This window comes from Ophidiomyces ophidiicola (assembly GCF_022830035.1).
Source record: "Ophidiomyces ophidiicola strain CBS 122913 chromosome Unknown scaffold_9, whole genome shotgun sequence".
In the NCBI taxonomy this organism is placed as follows: domain Eukaryota; kingdom Fungi; phylum Ascomycota; class Eurotiomycetes; order Onygenales; family Onygenaceae; genus Ophidiomyces; species Ophidiomyces ophidiicola.
Genome location: NW_026054649.1, coordinates 497291 through 513727, shown reverse-complemented (window position 1 = coordinate 513727; position 16437 = coordinate 497291). Strand labels below are relative to the sequence as shown.

At 49.2% G+C, this 16437-nt stretch overlaps 7 protein-coding genes across 7 annotated transcripts; 4 read left to right on the top strand and 3 right to left on the bottom strand.

The window, feature by feature from the left end:
* Window positions 1-426: 426 nt before the first annotated feature.
* Window positions 427-1869, top strand: LOZ57_003073 (uncharacterized protein; the record flags this gene model as incomplete). Its single annotated transcript, XM_049252127.1, has 4 exons — window positions 427-576; window positions 634-775; window positions 842-1575; window positions 1639-1869. 4 exons carry the CDS (start codon window positions 427-429, stop codon window positions 1867-1869), a joined length of 1257 nt encoding a protein of 418 aa, XP_049109010.1.
* Window positions 1870-2082: 213 nt separating this feature from the next.
* HOM6 (Homoserine dehydrogenase) lies at window positions 2083-3266 on the bottom strand (the record flags this gene model as incomplete). The annotated part of the gene is made up of 2 exons (XM_049252126.1): window positions 2083-3170; window positions 3236-3266. 2 exons carry the CDS (start codon window positions 3264-3266, stop codon window positions 2083-2085), a joined length of 1119 nt encoding a protein of 372 aa, XP_049109009.1.
* A 231-nt stretch (window positions 3267-3497) lies between these two features.
* LOZ57_003071 (uncharacterized protein) lies at window positions 3498-4637 on the top strand (the record flags this gene model as incomplete). The annotated part of the gene is made up of 1 exon (XM_049252125.1): window positions 3498-4637. The coding sequence occupies one exon, from the start codon at window positions 3498-3500 to the stop codon at window positions 4635-4637; it is 1140 nt and encodes a 379-aa protein (XP_049109008.1).
* A 604-nt stretch (window positions 4638-5241) lies between these two features.
* On the bottom strand, window positions 5242-9222 carry ATG11 (oligomeric, coiled-coil, peripheral membrane protein; the record flags this gene model as incomplete). The annotated part of the gene is made up of 3 exons (XM_049252124.1): window positions 5242-8988; window positions 9052-9163; window positions 9215-9222. The coding sequence occupies 3 exons, from the start codon at window positions 9220-9222 to the stop codon at window positions 5242-5244; spliced, it is 3867 nt and encodes a 1288-aa protein (XP_049109007.1).
* Window positions 9223-9647: 425 nt separating this feature from the next.
* Window positions 9648-10501, top strand: LOZ57_003069 (uncharacterized protein; the record flags this gene model as incomplete). The annotated part of the gene is made up of 3 exons (XM_049252123.1): window positions 9648-9834; window positions 9897-10071; window positions 10123-10501. 3 exons carry the CDS (start codon window positions 9648-9650, stop codon window positions 10499-10501), a joined length of 741 nt encoding a protein of 246 aa, XP_049109006.1.
* A 2650-nt stretch (window positions 10502-13151) lies between these two features.
* Window positions 13152-13661, top strand: NHP6 (Non-histone chromosomal protein 6; the record flags this gene model as incomplete). The annotated part of the gene is made up of 4 exons (XM_049252122.1): window positions 13152-13212; window positions 13289-13384; window positions 13446-13567; window positions 13632-13661. 4 exons carry the CDS (start codon window positions 13152-13154, stop codon window positions 13659-13661), a joined length of 309 nt encoding a protein of 102 aa, XP_049109005.1.
* Window positions 13662-15115: 1454 nt separating this feature from the next.
* Window positions 15116-16153, bottom strand: LOZ57_003067 (uncharacterized protein; the record flags this gene model as incomplete). Its single annotated transcript, XM_049252121.1, has 3 exons — window positions 15116-15245; window positions 15303-15935; window positions 15987-16153. The coding sequence occupies 3 exons, from the start codon at window positions 16151-16153 to the stop codon at window positions 15116-15118; spliced, it is 930 nt and encodes a 309-aa protein (XP_049109004.1).
* Window positions 16154-16437: the final 284 nt, after the last annotated feature.

Here is a 16437-nt window from a genome sequence, read left to right as displayed (position 1 = left end):
TTCCCCACAACCCGCGGAATCTCCGCATCGGTACTCAAAGTTGCGCCCTTTGGGTCTTGACCAGATGGATTTGCCACGGCATGCCGTGGGGAGATTTCTCCTCTTTTCGCTCCTTGATTTCGGCTGACCTACATATGTTGTCAGTCGAGCATCGATCGATTTCTTTTTTTTTCCTGTGCTAGATAGTAACTACTGAGTAAGTCCTCCACTGACGTCCCGGTTGAATGCGGAGAATCAATTCGAAATAAAAGATCTAATATCTACTGGTAGAATAGGGCATAGGGTACATTTCTGTTTATCTACGTTCAAGTTGATATAACTACGATCTTGACGAGCGTTTTATAGCAGTTGGCCTTCTTCTACCTTAGAAAAAAGCTCGTTTCCCGCCTGTACGATCTGTTTTAACTCAGAACATAAAAGCGCATCATGGGACACCAGGCATTGAACGAATTGGGCCTTACCCCATACTTGTTGAAAATGAAAGAATCCTTAGAGAAAAGTGGGATCAAGCCTTTTAACGTCTTGATGTTTTTGGGGCTCATTTTCATGATCGCATATCGAAAATGGGCTGACTCCGTGAGTTCCCCTAAACTTGAAGGATGTTTTGGAGAAAGTTCTAAAGCATATATGTAGACACGTACGAAAAGAGTTCAGAAACTACGCCGGGAGAATGCTTCAAAATTTCCAAATATTACGCCCCTAGAGAATTTCGAGTGGGAAAAAACGGAACCGTTGAAATTCAGGCCATTCAAGCCAAAATATCATCTTACAATGGGTAAGCTACAAGATGTATTTGTAAACAATGGATTTGATAATGCCACCGCGACTAATCACTATATAGCTCTTGAGAACCTGGAGCCAAGCGAGCTGATTCCCATGGATAATACTTATAAAGACCGAATTGAGCTTCGAAGACAATTAGTTAAAGATCAATATGGAGTTGTTCTTGGTGTTAATAAGAGCAAAGGGGGCGAAGAGGAACCTCGAGTTCGAGCTGCTGTGGCTGAGTTATATGCCTTTGTCATGGGTACATATCTTCCTACGCGATACCCAACGATGTTCCGACTACTAGAGGCCGATTTGGCCATGGGAAAAACAATGTTTGTTCAAAATCAAGTCACGAGGGAAATGCTACCAACAACGCTCAATCCGGGTAGGCCGACAATCTCAGCATTGGAAACGCTAGCTAAAAATGTGGACGAAGAGATGTTACTCCTGCTACCACGAGTGAAAAATCCTGAGAAGAAGAGTCAAGATATAACCACCTCGTCGACTAATGAGGTGGATAAATATATCCTGGAAGCATACTCAACGTGCTTCCCTTCAGGCTTCGACACACGCACCAAACTAGGCAGGCAGTTGAATGAAATTCATCAGCCTGTCCCTGGATACAAGGAGAAGTTAGAGAAAAGTATGGATCGATTTTTTCATAAGTTAGAAGTCGGCAAGTTTGTTAAACGGGTAAATTGGACCATGACAACTGGCGCAGAGCTATTTTCGGCCTTTGGAGACGTGCACGCGGTAAATGGGGAAGATATGAAACAAATGAATCTCGAGGAGCTAGATATTGATAAGGTGAGTTGTTATGCTGTATCTCAGACTCGTATGATTTCAGGCTGACTAAAATGACACTCGAAGACCTACCTTCGATGTGAAAGACAGACACTATACCGCCTTCCAACTTCCGGTGCATTGATATTCTCGTTCCATACATATCGCTATCCGATCCGAGAAATCAAAGCCGAAGGATCTGGTGAGGAATTAGCACTTGCTATTGATGGATTCAAGGAAGGAAGTACGCCCTTGATGGCACGGTATAAACGTGTGACAGCATGGGGAGAAGCCGTTAAAGAATATTTAAGAAGTTAGACCAACTAATTATAGACATTTTTTTTTTTAAAAAACAATCGGCTTCGAGCAGACAAGTCTAATCAGGATGGTAGCCACGTATACTTTTAACCTTGGCTTGCGGTCATATTTTCAGCTTATCTGTGGCTGACAGCTGGACACAAACCTCGTTTCTATGCTATCTTGATAGGTTAACTATTCAAACATTTATATCCACATGCAACTAATGTCTAACTATCTCAGGCGTTCCAACACCTTTATCAGGTCTGCCGTTACACCCATGGCTGTGACTGCACCTCCGGCACCAGCGCCTTGCACTATTAGGGGGCTTTCGCCATATCTTTCAGAGTAAAAGCTGATGATATTATCACTGCCTTTCAGGCTGGCAATGGGGCTGCCTGTATCAAACTTCTCCAATCCAACTTTTACCTTTTTCGACACGACATCGATGCTACCCACATAGCGTACAACCTTACCCTCAGCTTTAGCAATATTCTTTATTTCTTCCATATTTTCATCGAAGTCGGCAAGTCTGCGCATGAACTCCGCTGCACCCGCACTTCCTGACGCCAGACTTGCAAGTTCGACCGGAATCAAGCTCTCAACGGGAAAGGATTCAGGACTTTCAATCTCCAAACCGGCAATGCGAGCCAGGATTGTCAATTTACGTGCAACATCCATCCCGTTGAGATCGTCACGGGGATCAGGCTCGGTGTAGCCTAAGTCCTTGGCCTGAGTGACGACCTGGCTCCATTTTTGGGGCGGAGAGGATACAGCGGCTGAAACGGGAGCGAATTGATTAAATAGGAAAGATAGAGTGCCAGAAAAGACTCCCTCGATTCGGGTCACTTGGTCACCTGTTGCCACAAGGTCACGCAGTGTCGAAATAACCGGAAGTCCGGCTCCCACAGTGCTCTCGTGATATACCAATGCGTTTCCAGTGGCAGCAGAAGTAAATATATCCTTCCATAGCTGTAAAGTAGAAGAAAATGCTTTCTTATTAGGAGTCACGATACTTATTCCTTTGCTTAAAAACAGAGGGTAAGCGCTCGCAAGAGTAGGATCAGAAGTATTGTCAACTAAAATAGCACGTCCAGGGACTTGGGAAAGGTAGCCGGCTATCTGCTGCGCTGTCCAGGCCTCTGACTTGGCGAAAGAGTTGGACGAGTTGGCGGATTGCCAGTCTGCGGTGGGGATCGCCGGGCTGTAGGAGGGAGTAGGCGAGGTGATGGTCTGTGAAGAGCGGGCGAGGAGCACGAGGGACGGCGCATTAGGCAGACGAGCCAACTGGGCCAGGAAATGGGTGCCGACGCCGCCGACGCCTGCATAGGAATTGCTGTTAGAGAGATCGGGGATGAAGCTGGGGGGGATGACAGGCCATACTGACCAATAACTCCCAGGTAGATTTTAGTTGACATGACGAGTAGGACTTTCAATTGAACTGTAGAGTAGAAGGATAGGCAATTCCTAATATTTGAACCTCAGATAGTTAGGCGAATTGAAGTGCCGTCACGAAAGTCGTGGGCGACGAAGACTCTTGTCCCTCTGCGGGGCAACTTTATGGCTTTCTAAAACTCCGCCCTCGCGATAAATGAAGCTCCAGCAGCCCAATACAACATCCTCCACCATTCAGCTTGACGACAACGACGATGCCAACAGACTCTTCTCTCTACGGCATACGGCGCCCCAAAGCGGAAGCATCTAAGAAGGACATAACCTCATCTAACACTCTCGCCTTTACAGCGCATCTGTCTTCTCTCATCGCAAAAGAAAAATCGTCATCCTCAACCTCGCGAACGAGCCGCGCCCGGCCCAGGCCCCCCAGAACGAAAGATGATATCTTCACCACCCATAATAAGGGCGCACTGAAGCGCGCTGCAGCAGATATATCCCCAGACAGTCCCAATGTTGGGCAAATCCACAAACAAAGCGGAGAGCTAGGGCCTGTGGATGAAGCTGCTTTGCACCGCTCAAAGAGGAGGATGGCGGAGAAAGCAAAGCTGTATGCTGAGCTAAAAAGGGGTGAATATCTGGCTGCAAGTAGTGATGAGGATGACGAAGACACTCTGGACCGTGGCAAACCCCTGTCTGCTGTTCGCCGTGCGGAGAAGCACAGCTTGGTTGACTTCGACCGAAAGTGGGCGGAAGAGGAGCTTCATAGGCCTAATCATGAAGGGGACCATGAGCCAGAACAGGAACCTTTGGTGGACTACGAAGATGAATTTGGTCGATCCCGGCGAGGCACACGCGCAGAAGCCGCAGAGGCCCAAGCCCGCGTTCGTCAAACCCGCTCGAACGACATGTCAGAATCCCACGCCGCATCGCACAATCCAAACCTCCCTGCCAGCGCCCGGCCCTCTCGCCCTACAAACTTGATTCATGGATCTACAGTCCAGGCCTCTGCTTTCAACCCATATGCCAATCTCACAGCACAGATGTCTCACCTGGCCAAACGTCGTGATCGAACGCCAACGCCTCCACCGGAAACACATTATGATGCCGATGGTGAGATACGGAATCGGGGAACCGGCTTCTATGCGTTTTCAAAGGATGAAGAGGCAAGACAGACGGAGATGGCTGATTTATTGCAGGCCAGAGATGAGACAGTGAAAGAGAGAGGCCATACGTCTTCGAGGAAGGAAGAGAGACAAAGGGCAAAGGCTGAGAGATTACGAAAGATCGAGGAGCTCAGAGGGAAGAGGAGAGCAGAGGACTTTCTAAGCAAGCTGGGAAATATGGAAGACTTGGGTAGCCTTGGAGAAGCAGAGCCTAAGCTGGGAAAGAGATAGGATGCCTCAACACTCTAGGACATGTTATTTTTCAGGGCTAGCGTCGGTGTTTTTTTTTTCTTTCTCGCTTTATTTTAAAGATACCCACCCAATCGCTTCTTATGGATATTATCTCATATTTTCGGCGTCTCTTGTATGTATTAACTAATATTTAATTTGCAATTATATATATCTCGCCTGCCAGAAATACCGGAAGATAAAACTGAATATGGTAAATGCACTCCGTACAAAATAAGCGTCATAAATGCGTTATGTTTTCGCTGCATAGAAATTAAACAAGGATTAAAACAAGCATTATGTCCAAAATACATAAGTAAATAGTGTCACTGACTTGCAGCTCCAAAATATCCAAAAAATACTCTTGAGACATTCGTTACCTCTTTCCAGGACTATCCGACCGATAGTCAAGAGAAAACAGCTTCTCCCAAGGCCGCGTTTTCTGAGGACGATTATTTGACTGAGTACGGGGCGAAGGTAGTGTGCTACTTGCGGATGTGTCATCTACTCGAATAGATGGAGGATGCGAGTGATATCCCAAAGCCTAATCTCTCCAACAAACAGAAATCAGTTTCAAGGGACATGTGGGTAGAGCGGGAAAATCACATCATATTAAATTCGAGGGTCCAGAGAACAGGTCTTTGCGAACCTGGTCAAAGATGGGCGCTTCCTCCCTGCGAGGTTGAGCGCCCGGATCTCCTTCCGCAGACACAACCCTATTCTCCGCGGTTGATGATTCTTCCCGAAGAAGACTGCGACCCGGAGCGCCCTTTTTAGAGGCAGAGCTATTTCGTCGGCTGTCAAGGCTCCGGGCTAGGGTTTTCGTTGCTCCGCCACCGTTAGAAGGCCGTTTTAGCCGAATGCTCCCTCGAGCATCGACGTGGGCAGATGCGACGGTGCTTTTGCCCAACCCAGGTGTGCTGGGTGCATGGGCTTTTTCTTCAGAGGCATCGAGCAGATACCATCGCAAGCCATCAGATAATTCAAAGGGGTTATCGTCTTCGACCGACGCACCATCACTCGCATCAATCGAGCGTTTGTCTGGATTCATACCGTTCATTGCTTTCGAGAGATCCACTACTCTCTCATCAATCTTTGAAATACGCGCTAGGAGCCAATCACGAGTATGCAACCTATGCGCGTCTTGCTCTCGAAGGAAATAGTGCGGTGCACCTACATTGAAGGCGGCCCAAGAACGTATCGCCTGGTTGCGAGTTGGCAGAAAAAGAGCTAAATCGCCCTCCTTAAACGAACGATATGCAATTTTATCATGGGAATCACTCTGCGCACGGTGATATTTGTCACGATAGGCACGAGCTTCCTTCTGCCATTTTCGAGCCACCGTCTCAATATCCTTGACACGCTTCACGACAGCTTCGGCAAAGGACTCAAGATCAAATCTGCTCACTGCAGTCATGAATGCATCAAATTTTGCTGATTCCTCATCTCTGTCCGCAGCATGCGTCCAGAGTAGCACATCTGGATTCTCGATTGCGGGTAAAATTCCTGAAGAGGCAATGCTCTCAGCTAGCACAGAATTACCAACCACTTTCGAAGTTCGTTGAACAGTCATTTCGCTATCTTGAAAAACGATGGTGAAACCTAGTTGCTGCAGCATTTTGGCCATTACTTCGATCTGGGTGTAGAGCCTCTTCGAAATCTCGTCGGCCCAGGTGCTCTTGGCTGCGAGATGGGACTTCAGATTGCTTTCCAACTGTTTAAGTTGTTCTGACCTTGTCTCCCATTCCTGGCGCTCGTCTCCAATGTTCTGAGCCTTGGAGTCAATAGCAGCAAGCTTTTCAGTGAGCATGGCGACCTTTTGCTCTTCTTCGGCAATTCTGTCTTTCAACACCTCAGTTCCACTCTCACCAGTAGACAACTTAGATTCAAGAGTTTTCAGCCGACTATGCTCATTTTCCAGAGAAGACTGGGCCTCTAAAAGAGCTTCTTTCGTGTGGCTATAAGATTCAAGTGTTTTAGTCCTTTCCAATTCCTTCGCCTCGAGGTTCTGCTTCAGGCAATCAATTTCAGATTCTAAGTGGCATACTTTCTCAGATAGAACTTGATTTTCTTCACTGAGTTCGGTCGCTTTTCCATCTGATCCTTTGGCGTGGATGGCTAGACCCTCTGAAAGCACCTCGATCGCCTGAACTAGCTGAGAGAAGCCGGATGGAGCAGCTCCACGGGGAGAAAGCTGGCGATGAGCAGCCTGTAGCAGCTCAATGTGTTCTTTTTCTTGCTTGGTCAAATGATCAATGCGGTCTGATAGTTCCTTTTTCTCGATATCGAACTTGGACGATTGAGTTTGAAGATTTTGGACTTGCATGCGAAGCTCCTTTGCTTCTTCCACACTAGTCAAGGCCTTGGTTAGTTCTGACTGTAGTTTGCCAGATTTTGCTTTAGCTTCGGATTTTTCATGGTCACGGGCATCCATTGTCCTATCAAGCTCTTCTTCCAGTTCTTCCAGCCTAATCTTGAACTTATCAGCCTCGGACTCGAGAAATTTACGTTCATTCTCAAATTCACGCTGCTTGGCTTCGAGATTATGCATCAAATCTTTGTTCGTTGATTGCACTTCCTCCATTCTATCAATTGTCGACTGTCGTTCCGTTTGTGCTTCTTGCTTGAGTTTGGAGACAATCTCTCGTTCGGCAAGTAGCTCAGATTCCAGAGCAGCAATTCGTTGAACTAGAGACTTTTCCTCGGGGGCGTTATTAGCTGACATCCTTCGTGACGATATTGAAGACCTTCTTGACACAGCGTCAGGGCGTGGTGACGCGGGGGATATTGGGAAATCAGACCCAAAATTTCCGCTGACAGGGCGGCTCATGTGGCTTGAACGATGAAGAAGATCTTCTAGCCTTCTCACGCGGCTTTCGGAGCTTTTCAGCTTATCTTCAAGTCTAGTTTTCTCGTCCTTCAAGGAACGAACTGCCTCGTCCCCCCGCATAAAAAAGGAACTACCCATTTCGATGACACTGCCATGTTTGAAAGCTTTCGCCTTTCGCCTTTGCTGCCTTGTTGGAGCATCTAAATCTTTGTAGAGCTGCGTAAGCTCCTGGACAGCAAGATGCAGGCCATCTTTTGATTTGATGTTCTGCATGTATGTTTCTATATCCGTCCGAGATACCTGAGGCCACTCGGAACCTTTACCGGCTTGCAGATTTACCTCCACGTTGGGTGTACTGTCCTCAGAAACAGTCAGGAAATCCCCCATATTCTTGATCCACTTTTTCCTGCGGCGTTGCTCCTCATCGCGAAATGAAGCGAGTTCTTCGGCAAACGTCGACGAATCGGTTTTCATTTTATCAGACCACTCACGACGTCGCACGGCTTCAATAAGAACGGAGCCGTACACAATTGGGATGTGAAACACCATACAAAGAGTATCGAAGGCATCACCATCGACGTCTAGGGCTGCTATTTCAGCTTGAGCTGCCGCAAACCGTGACTCAATTGCGGATATCCTAGGCATATACTGTAAAAACATCGTCATCGCATGATTTCTGTTCTTAACGGATTGTACTAGGGCACTGTGTATTTCCAGGGAAAACTCCGCCAAAGACGGCAGAAGATCTTCAGTGTGATTCAGGGCCATCCTAGATATAATTGAAAGCGTCTTAGTGGTGTTAGGCAGGCCAAGGACATGCTCATAGTCGGAGATAATTTTTTTCGCAACAGTTTCGATCTCTTGCATCACGCCATCAACATCAATTATCGGGGGCGGCTGTGTCTCTCGTTCTAGTTCCTCGGTCTGCTTTGCAATATCACCAACGGCATCTTCCACGCTTTCCATCTTGCGCGAAAGCTGCGCGCAGACAGCGGAGACCTGGGCAGCGGAACGCTTCGTCTGTGCAGCATCAACATAATCTTGCAGGGTTTCAGAACAAGCCTCCTGTTCCACTTTGGGAGTCTCGGGTCTTCGTAGGAACGCAAACTGCTTTTCAGCAGGGATGGTTTCGAGCTGCGCGAGGCTCCGTTGCCAACCTCCAAGAGCAAGTTGCTGCTCCCTCAGCAGATCATTCGCCCATGTCTGGGCCTCTTGAAGTTTTTGTTCTAGGCTTCCAACATGAGACTTCAGGTTCTCCAAAGCAGCGCCAACACTGCGATGTATCACGTCTATACGTTCATCATGCTGGTGGGCTGCCTTCGCCATCTGACCGCATTTAGCGGTAAGATTCAAAGCCCATGACCTTCGCGCATTGTAGAGATCCTTCCATGCCTGTAGACTATTTTGGTTCGCGAGAGTGTCGGGCGGGTGGTCGGGTGTGAATGGCTCTGGAGACGGGATTTCCGAAATTCCAGTGCTGCCTTGCTCGACAATGAAGTTTCTATCATATACAAAAATTTCATTCTATAGCCATCAGCTATTAATGCAAGAGACTCTAGAGGAGAGAGCACTGGGGAGCGCGTATACCTCCGTAGCAAGACTTTGGAGCTTCACTGGCTTTCCGCGAGCAGTCATCAAGATCTGCCGCTGCAACGGAACGGACGTATTTCGAGATATCCATGCTCGTAATGCATCCGGCCTGCAATTACACCAACTGGTTAGGTAATATTCATAGCACAGCTGGCCTTACACAGCCATGAGGAGTTGACAGGGTTAGAGCTTGGGAACTCACGAAGCAAATGACACCGGGTCAGCAGACAGCTGCTCACCTGTGTGAGCTATATAGATATGCAGGGGCATGCTCCTTCATCAACAGGCTGTCCTGCATCTGCACCACCAAAAACCACGCAGGATGGGGAGCTTAGAGAAGCCGTTGCGGGTGGAGGAGGTAATTAAGCTAGTGTCGTCAGGTCTTCTTGGGGTGGGAAGCCTAAAAAGTGCAAGCAACTATGCAGAAACTAAGTAAGTTTTAACTAATTGGGTTCTCTTCTTCTTGCCCACATTCCCAGCGGATTACACCCACAGTAAGCTACATTTGAGCATTTGATGGGTGCCATCATACTTATCTAACTTTTTGGGCTTCTCCGCAAAATGCGTTGTTCGGATCACAGCAAACTGCTCCCATGGCATCCAGCAAAGGAGACCTAAGCGGCTCGCTCTCACAATTGGAAGAACATGAAAGGACGCTTGTTGAGCTTGCTGCAGATGATCCCAGAGATAAAGCACCTCTGGGGGAGAAAGAGCTTGAGCTTCTTGCCCTCTATGACCGTATCTATGAGCAGCAGCTAGAAGAAGCCCTTCTCCAGCAAGGTACGTTCTTCGAGTTCGATTGGAGGACAAACACGAACGCCCGCTGATGACTTCCCAAACAGACCCTGTCGATGTGTCTACAGTAGAGGATGTAGATGCAGCTTTAGCCAAGGCTGAGCGTGAGCTTCTAGAAGCCAGGGCCACGCATTCCGTGCAAAGGAAGGCTATCGAATATGTCCTGATGACGGAGCCATCCATTCACTCTATCTACGGCACGCATACCTCTCCAGTTGAAAGGTAAAACTAGAAATATTGAGTAATTTTTCAATCGGTGCTGACCTTTGATAGCGCTCTACTTTCCCTTATCAACCGACGGGATATCCTCTCCCTAGCATATGAGAATTTGGCTCACGCCATTGCCTCATGTTCAGAAAGTCTTTCCAATGCAGAGGTGGAAAATATTCAGGCGACTAAGAAGAATCGCGAATTAGTCCAGTCACTACTACAGCTTACCAGCAGTGAGAAAAATGAAAAACCAGAGATCAAGGATCCCAAATTAAAAAAGCAATTTGAGGCGTTAGTGAAAGAAAACAAGAACAAACGGGCTGAGAACGTGACGGTGAAGAGAATAGTCAGTGCAGCCATAGCTGCCAGTGGAATTGATTGGGCGAGTGATGAGGATCTCTTGAATTTAGTGATGGATGATGAATCAGCGGATGAGCTCTGATGGTTGCGCAATATCCCAGCCTTTGTTCCGCAGTCCTGGCGATCTATATAGTCGAACAGGGGCGATTTTACCTTTTATATGCAGTGTGCATGCAGAAACCTGTCTCAAGCGTCCATCCTCCCTCCCGCGATAGCAACAATACATGAATACATGGCAGTAAGCTACAGATCAGCATCTTCAGACTAACAGGTCCATGACGAAGCGGAATGAGAGGCGTGTTGAGCAACTCCACAATTTTCACTCCATGTTCCCAAATCGAGAATCGTATTCCAAAATTTTTTCTCCTGGAGTCTCGCAGTCAAGCGTGTGACCAGCCCCTGGACGGCTCACATGGCCCTGGTGGCTATGTTACCGTGATAAGCCCAGTCCAAACTACCCCCACGATGATATTAGTGACAGCTGGTCGGCATTCATGCCAGGTTGCGTTGGCCCCTCGGTAACTACTTGGATGATATGTCCTCGCTGCAGTGTTTGTTTGTCTGGCAGTCTGGGCGTTCCAGTAATGATCTGGTAAGCCCAAGACAAGTGTCGAGTCCAACGCGCTGGCGGAGCGTCGGTCTTAGCTCGGGACGTGAAAGTTCGTCGCAACCGGCTACATCGAGGGCAGCGTATGGCTCCTGTCGCCCCCCTCTGCTGACTTGCAATATTACAAGCTCGTGCTGTAACGCAAGTCGAGATGTTCCGGGCGATTCGGTGCGTGGTGGATGACGAAATCACACCCAACCGGCCGCGGATCATTAGTCAGCGGGCCTCTGTTTGATCTGGTGTAATTTACGGTAATTTGGCGTGACAATGGCTGGTGTTCCTTGCAAAACCGGACGTAATATTAAATACATACTGATGTGGTGTTTGAAAATACCTGAAGGCACGCGTTGGCGACTCCTCATTAATCTTAGCAGGATTATTACCGGGGCCCAGGAGCACTCCGTATTTTGAGTCTTTGTTATACCCAGGTTATGGAGCGGGATAAATACTACATGCTACATGGAGCACTCAGCACAGCGGCAGAACTATGTGCTCACAACCAAGTGTGCATGTGCCTGTAAGCTCTGGCGCAGGGAATGGCACGGAGCGGCCTTAAATACGCGAGTATGGAGCTAAAAGGGACATCGGCCGGCGGGCAGGCCTGGCGTACCATCCATGGAGGGAAAACCACAATCAAACGGCGAACCAACAAGTGCCTGTTATGGCACATGTACGGAGTAAGGCCGTCAGGCCTGCTGCGAAGAAGCGGGCGCACCTCACTAGCGAGCTAGCCTCTGGGATGCACTCTGTACGAGACGTGTTATTATACCACACGGCCGTCCGTTGGCTGGTTCTGGCTGTGAGGCAGTGTATGTATCCGGAAAGGCTGTTTCACACCTTGCGCAGCTCGAAACTCTGGTCGCAGACTGTGTGTGTAGCTACGGGTAACGCCCATCATACGCGGTATGGGCTGGCTGCCCGGTCCCTCCACCCATTTTGAGCTGCGGCGGGCTCGGCTGATCAGATACATCCATCCGTCGGTCCATACATACCTGGCAGGAGAAGCCAACCAAGAAAACAACAGCAGCCCTGTAAACTTTCAGCATGTATTAATTCGCCCAGATTCTGTGCGACGGCGGTCGAGAAGGTGTGTGGAGCGCGTTCTGAGCCTGCCAGAGGGGAGGAAGCGCACCGCCGCTCCTGGGGGCTCGTCGCGTTGTTACATTCGCTCCTCGGGGGCCACACGGAGGCGTACTCGAGGCGAATGGGATCGCGCCATCCAGTGCGCTGACTGCGCCGGCGGCGGACGAGCAAGACAGGAGGAGCGCGCGCAGGCTGTCGGTTGATCCAGACGGGCTGGTCGGGGAAGGGGAGAGGGGGTCTGCGGGCACGGAAGACCCGATATCGACACGCACGGCAATACCGGGCGTGCTGCGACGGCGGGAGTGGGCGCGGCGTCACGAACGGTAAAATTACGGGGCAGCGAAGGGCGGCGGCTTTCTGCCACCCCTCCCGGCCGTGGTTGCGTCGCCCAACGCCCTCGCCCTCGCCCTCACTGATTTTTTCTCACTCAACCTCTCCCACCCAAATCCGCCATACAACTGCTCTGCGCTCGCGCTCATACAATTTGCTGCCCCCATACAACTCAGGTACTACAGGTGAGCTCCCCTGAGTTTGCCTTTCTACGCTTCACCACCATGCTTTCCACCACAACGCATGCTCTTCTGCACTCTGTGCTTCTCTCCTGCCCTGTCTCTGCTTCTGTTTTGTTTTCCTTGCTGTCGCTTTCATTTTGTCCGCTTTCTTCACCTCCATCTGTGGCCTGTTGCGGCCTCAGCCCGCCTACACATTTCTCGCCGGAGAATGCACAGGCGCAAAGAGCCAATGTTCAGAATGAGGTGTCGCGACCCTGTTTGCAGTTGAACTGCACTGTTTTCTGTGCTTGCCACCCCTGGAGTTGTGCTGCTTTTCTCATCCGCGCGACCAGCCTCCTACTCCCCTCACAACACATTTGTTTTCCACTCATCAACAACGTGTTTTCCTCACCTATCTTGCATCTCTGGCGTGTTACTGTGTTTGTTTCCTTTGGAAGCTCAATTTTGCATCGATACCCGACGCGATTGACCCGCCAATCGCTCTGCAGCTGACTGACCCTTCACCAGCAGACACATTCACTTTCGCCAGAATGCCTAAGGAAAAGTCCACCCGTCAGACCAAGGGTCGCCGTGTTGAGAAGAAGAAGAAGGGTATGATTTCCATCTTGTCGCTCCCATCAGCGGACTCTCGAGGAGCTTCGCGATGCTGACTCCGCGGCGCCTCTAGATCCCAACGCCCCCAAGCGTGGACTTTCTGCCTACATGTTTTTTGCCAACGAGCAGCGCGAGAATGTGCGCGAAGAAAACCCTGGCATTACGTTCGGTATGACTGCCACATCTTCTTATCGTCCGTGGTCCAGCTGGCTAACCCGTTGTCCTTGTAGGCCAGGTTGGCAAGCTCCTCGGTGAGCGCTGGAAGGCATTGAGCGACAAGCAGCGCGCTCCCTATGAGGAGAAAGCTGCTGCCGACAAGAAGCGCTATGAAGACGAGAAGGCCAGCTACAATGTACGCCCCTGCCCACATATCCCCCTCTCTGTGTAGCTTGCATCCGCTGACCTGCTTTCGCCAGGCCCAAGAGGAGGAAGAGGAATCCACCTAGATTGCTATCGATTGACGAAGTCGATTTGGGGTCTGTGATGGCGTTTCTTGTTATTCCTGTTTCTTGTCTTGCTGCGTATTCTTCAATGGTTCATGGGACGGTACTGATGGTGGTTCATATATGTTATCTCGTATTTTACTATCCTTTCTTCTTTTATTCTCGAGATCAACGATAGGGAAGGGCACCGGGATTTCAAAGGTTATTTTTCTGTCTTTTTTCACCCTTCCGTCGCATTTGACGATTCGCAATCTGCGCCTGGCGAAGGACACACTCCGGCCGTCGACGGCACTTGTTCCTTCCTCTCCGCCCGCGGATGTCCTTTCACCAGGAGGATCTAGAAGGAGGAGCTAGGGTCGAATTGCTCGTCAGCGCTAGGCGACGAAGCTATATCTCTTTCTTTAACTTGAAGAACTGTGCGACTCAAGTGGCAAGGCCCAATTTAAGACTTTTAAAAATGATTGTACACTAGTTATCCGAAATTATTCTGGCCACAATCTTCCTGCATTTTTGAACTGGCGAGGATTTCGCATGCTTTGCAGGCCTTGATTGCCCTGGACAAAGCGACGACCCACTGACAGCGTACATCGAACAGTGATTTTCTTCCATACAAAGTAGGTTATTATGCAGCGTGGACTGTTCGTTTTCACTCGAGGGGATCTGTGGGAACTTGAACGGGGCCATAAGCTGCTCTGAGCGCGCCACTATCCGCGAGGGGTGCCACGACGGAGAACCCCAAGGCCAATATCGAAGCTTCCGAGGGGTCCTGTTCTCGTAGTATTCACCCGCTGGAGCCACGCATTTGCATTTTCGCCCGACGCCGTAAAACACACCATGAGAAAGCTGGCAAGAATATGAGCTCGTTTGTCCACGTCAATCGACTGCTGGCTTGGGGGAGGAATGTATGGATGCGACTGTCGGTGAGCGTCTTTTTCTTTGTTGAAGCCCGTTCTGGGGGCAGTGGTGCCAAATTGAGTCGCAGGTAGGTTTCATGAGGACGCATGCAGGAGGACGTGCTGCTGGCATCCGGATGGGGGGTAGTTAAGTATTTGGCCGCGACAGAACTGGGACTCTGCGGCGCTTCTAATTACTACTCTCTTTCTCGCCCGGTTCTTGCGGCTTATGAGGGCTGCCAAAAATAACTAGCTCGGCCCCGAAGTGCTTATCTAATTATGCTTAATTCGCCTAAAGTCTCGTCTGAGCGAACGAAGGTGTGATTGGCCACTAATCGCACCATCCCCTCTTTGTTATACAGCCTATCAGCGAATAGACAGTCGCCTTTCTGCCAAGGTGGGTTTATTGTGGAGCTGCTGCCCAAACAGTCTTTGGCGCCCGGCTGTTTCCCAGTCAACACCGAAGTTTGTTCACACATACGGAGTACGGCGTAGCAATGCATTCATCTCATTTGCTATGGTTTGAAGGCAAAATCTACAATAACGCCGCACCATACCCGTCCGTCAGTCGGCCGATTCTGTTCGTCGAATAAAGATGGCAAGATTTGAGAAGTTCTCTTCGTCGCGAAGAAATTCAAACTCGTCATAAAAATCACGCAGCATGTCTCTCACCCGTGGACTATACGGATCCGTCCTGAGATAAATCAGATTCCCCCATCCGTTAAAAATAGCCAAACCACGAAGAACTTACGTGTATCTCTCTTCGTCAATCTCCCCCTCTCTCATCTTTTCCCAGATTATTACTGCCGGCCTGGCAATATCCGAAACGATCTGCTTGACTGGCGCGTTGGACGCAACGGAGAATACAATAGAAGAGTCATCGATTTCCAACCATGCCTCGGGGTCGTCTAAAATGGTAATTCCAGAATTTTCAAGTAGAGAAATATCGACTTCACTGTACCATGGGTCCTGTGCATAGCACTTGATACTGCTAGACCCTAACTTCGTCGCCATCACATCCTGAAGAGTTAAAACCATGGCATGCTGCACTGCGGGTCTAGCTCGATATTCTTCCATATGTTCAGCCATACGTCCTAGTGAAAGACCTACAATTTTGTCGATGCCCAGGGGAACCTTTGCGTTCATGAGCGTGGATCGTAGCTGTTTGCACGTTTCGCCTGCCTCCCACTGCAACTTGCTATCATTGAACACTTTCTCAATTTCTTCATAGGGAGCGAGGGGCTCTCTTTCAAACTCTTTTGTGATTTTGTTCCGAGTTCCTCGATAATGAGAAAGCTCAATCGGGGCGAAGGTAAGATATGGGTGCATATAGTCGTATCTCATGATTGACTGATATGTCCTATATGAAAGGCATGGGTCCCGCCTAAAAATCTGTTAACACTTGCAAAAAGGCCCTTACATAGTGTGCACCTACATGACATATTCAAAAGATTCTGGTGTCTCATCCTCATCGACGTTGCCAACCTCGATATCGTAGTAAACAGGAACTCCGTCCATTCCATAAATCACAATCTTCTTTCCGTTCTCTAGTGGCTGTTCAAGCTGTTCATGAGTGGCTCGAATGGTTTCCTTCGGAAACATCGGCACCCCAGCATCATACAGCACTTTGAATTCCGATCTGAGCCGCGAACGTAATCTTGTGTACTCCCCCCCACCCGTATTTTCTGCTGAATTTCTCTCCTCGTCTAGCCAAGAATACACTCCTCGGCATGATGTTATTTCGTGTTGTTTTCTCATATTCTAAGCTTATAGCCGGAGCGGGCCTCTGGTCTGTGAATTGTGAGATGATGGAGGCCTTGTGAAATTGGGAGAAGGGAAGAGGGGTTGGAAGTGGGCTGGTTTTAGACTGCATATTGAGAACCAAT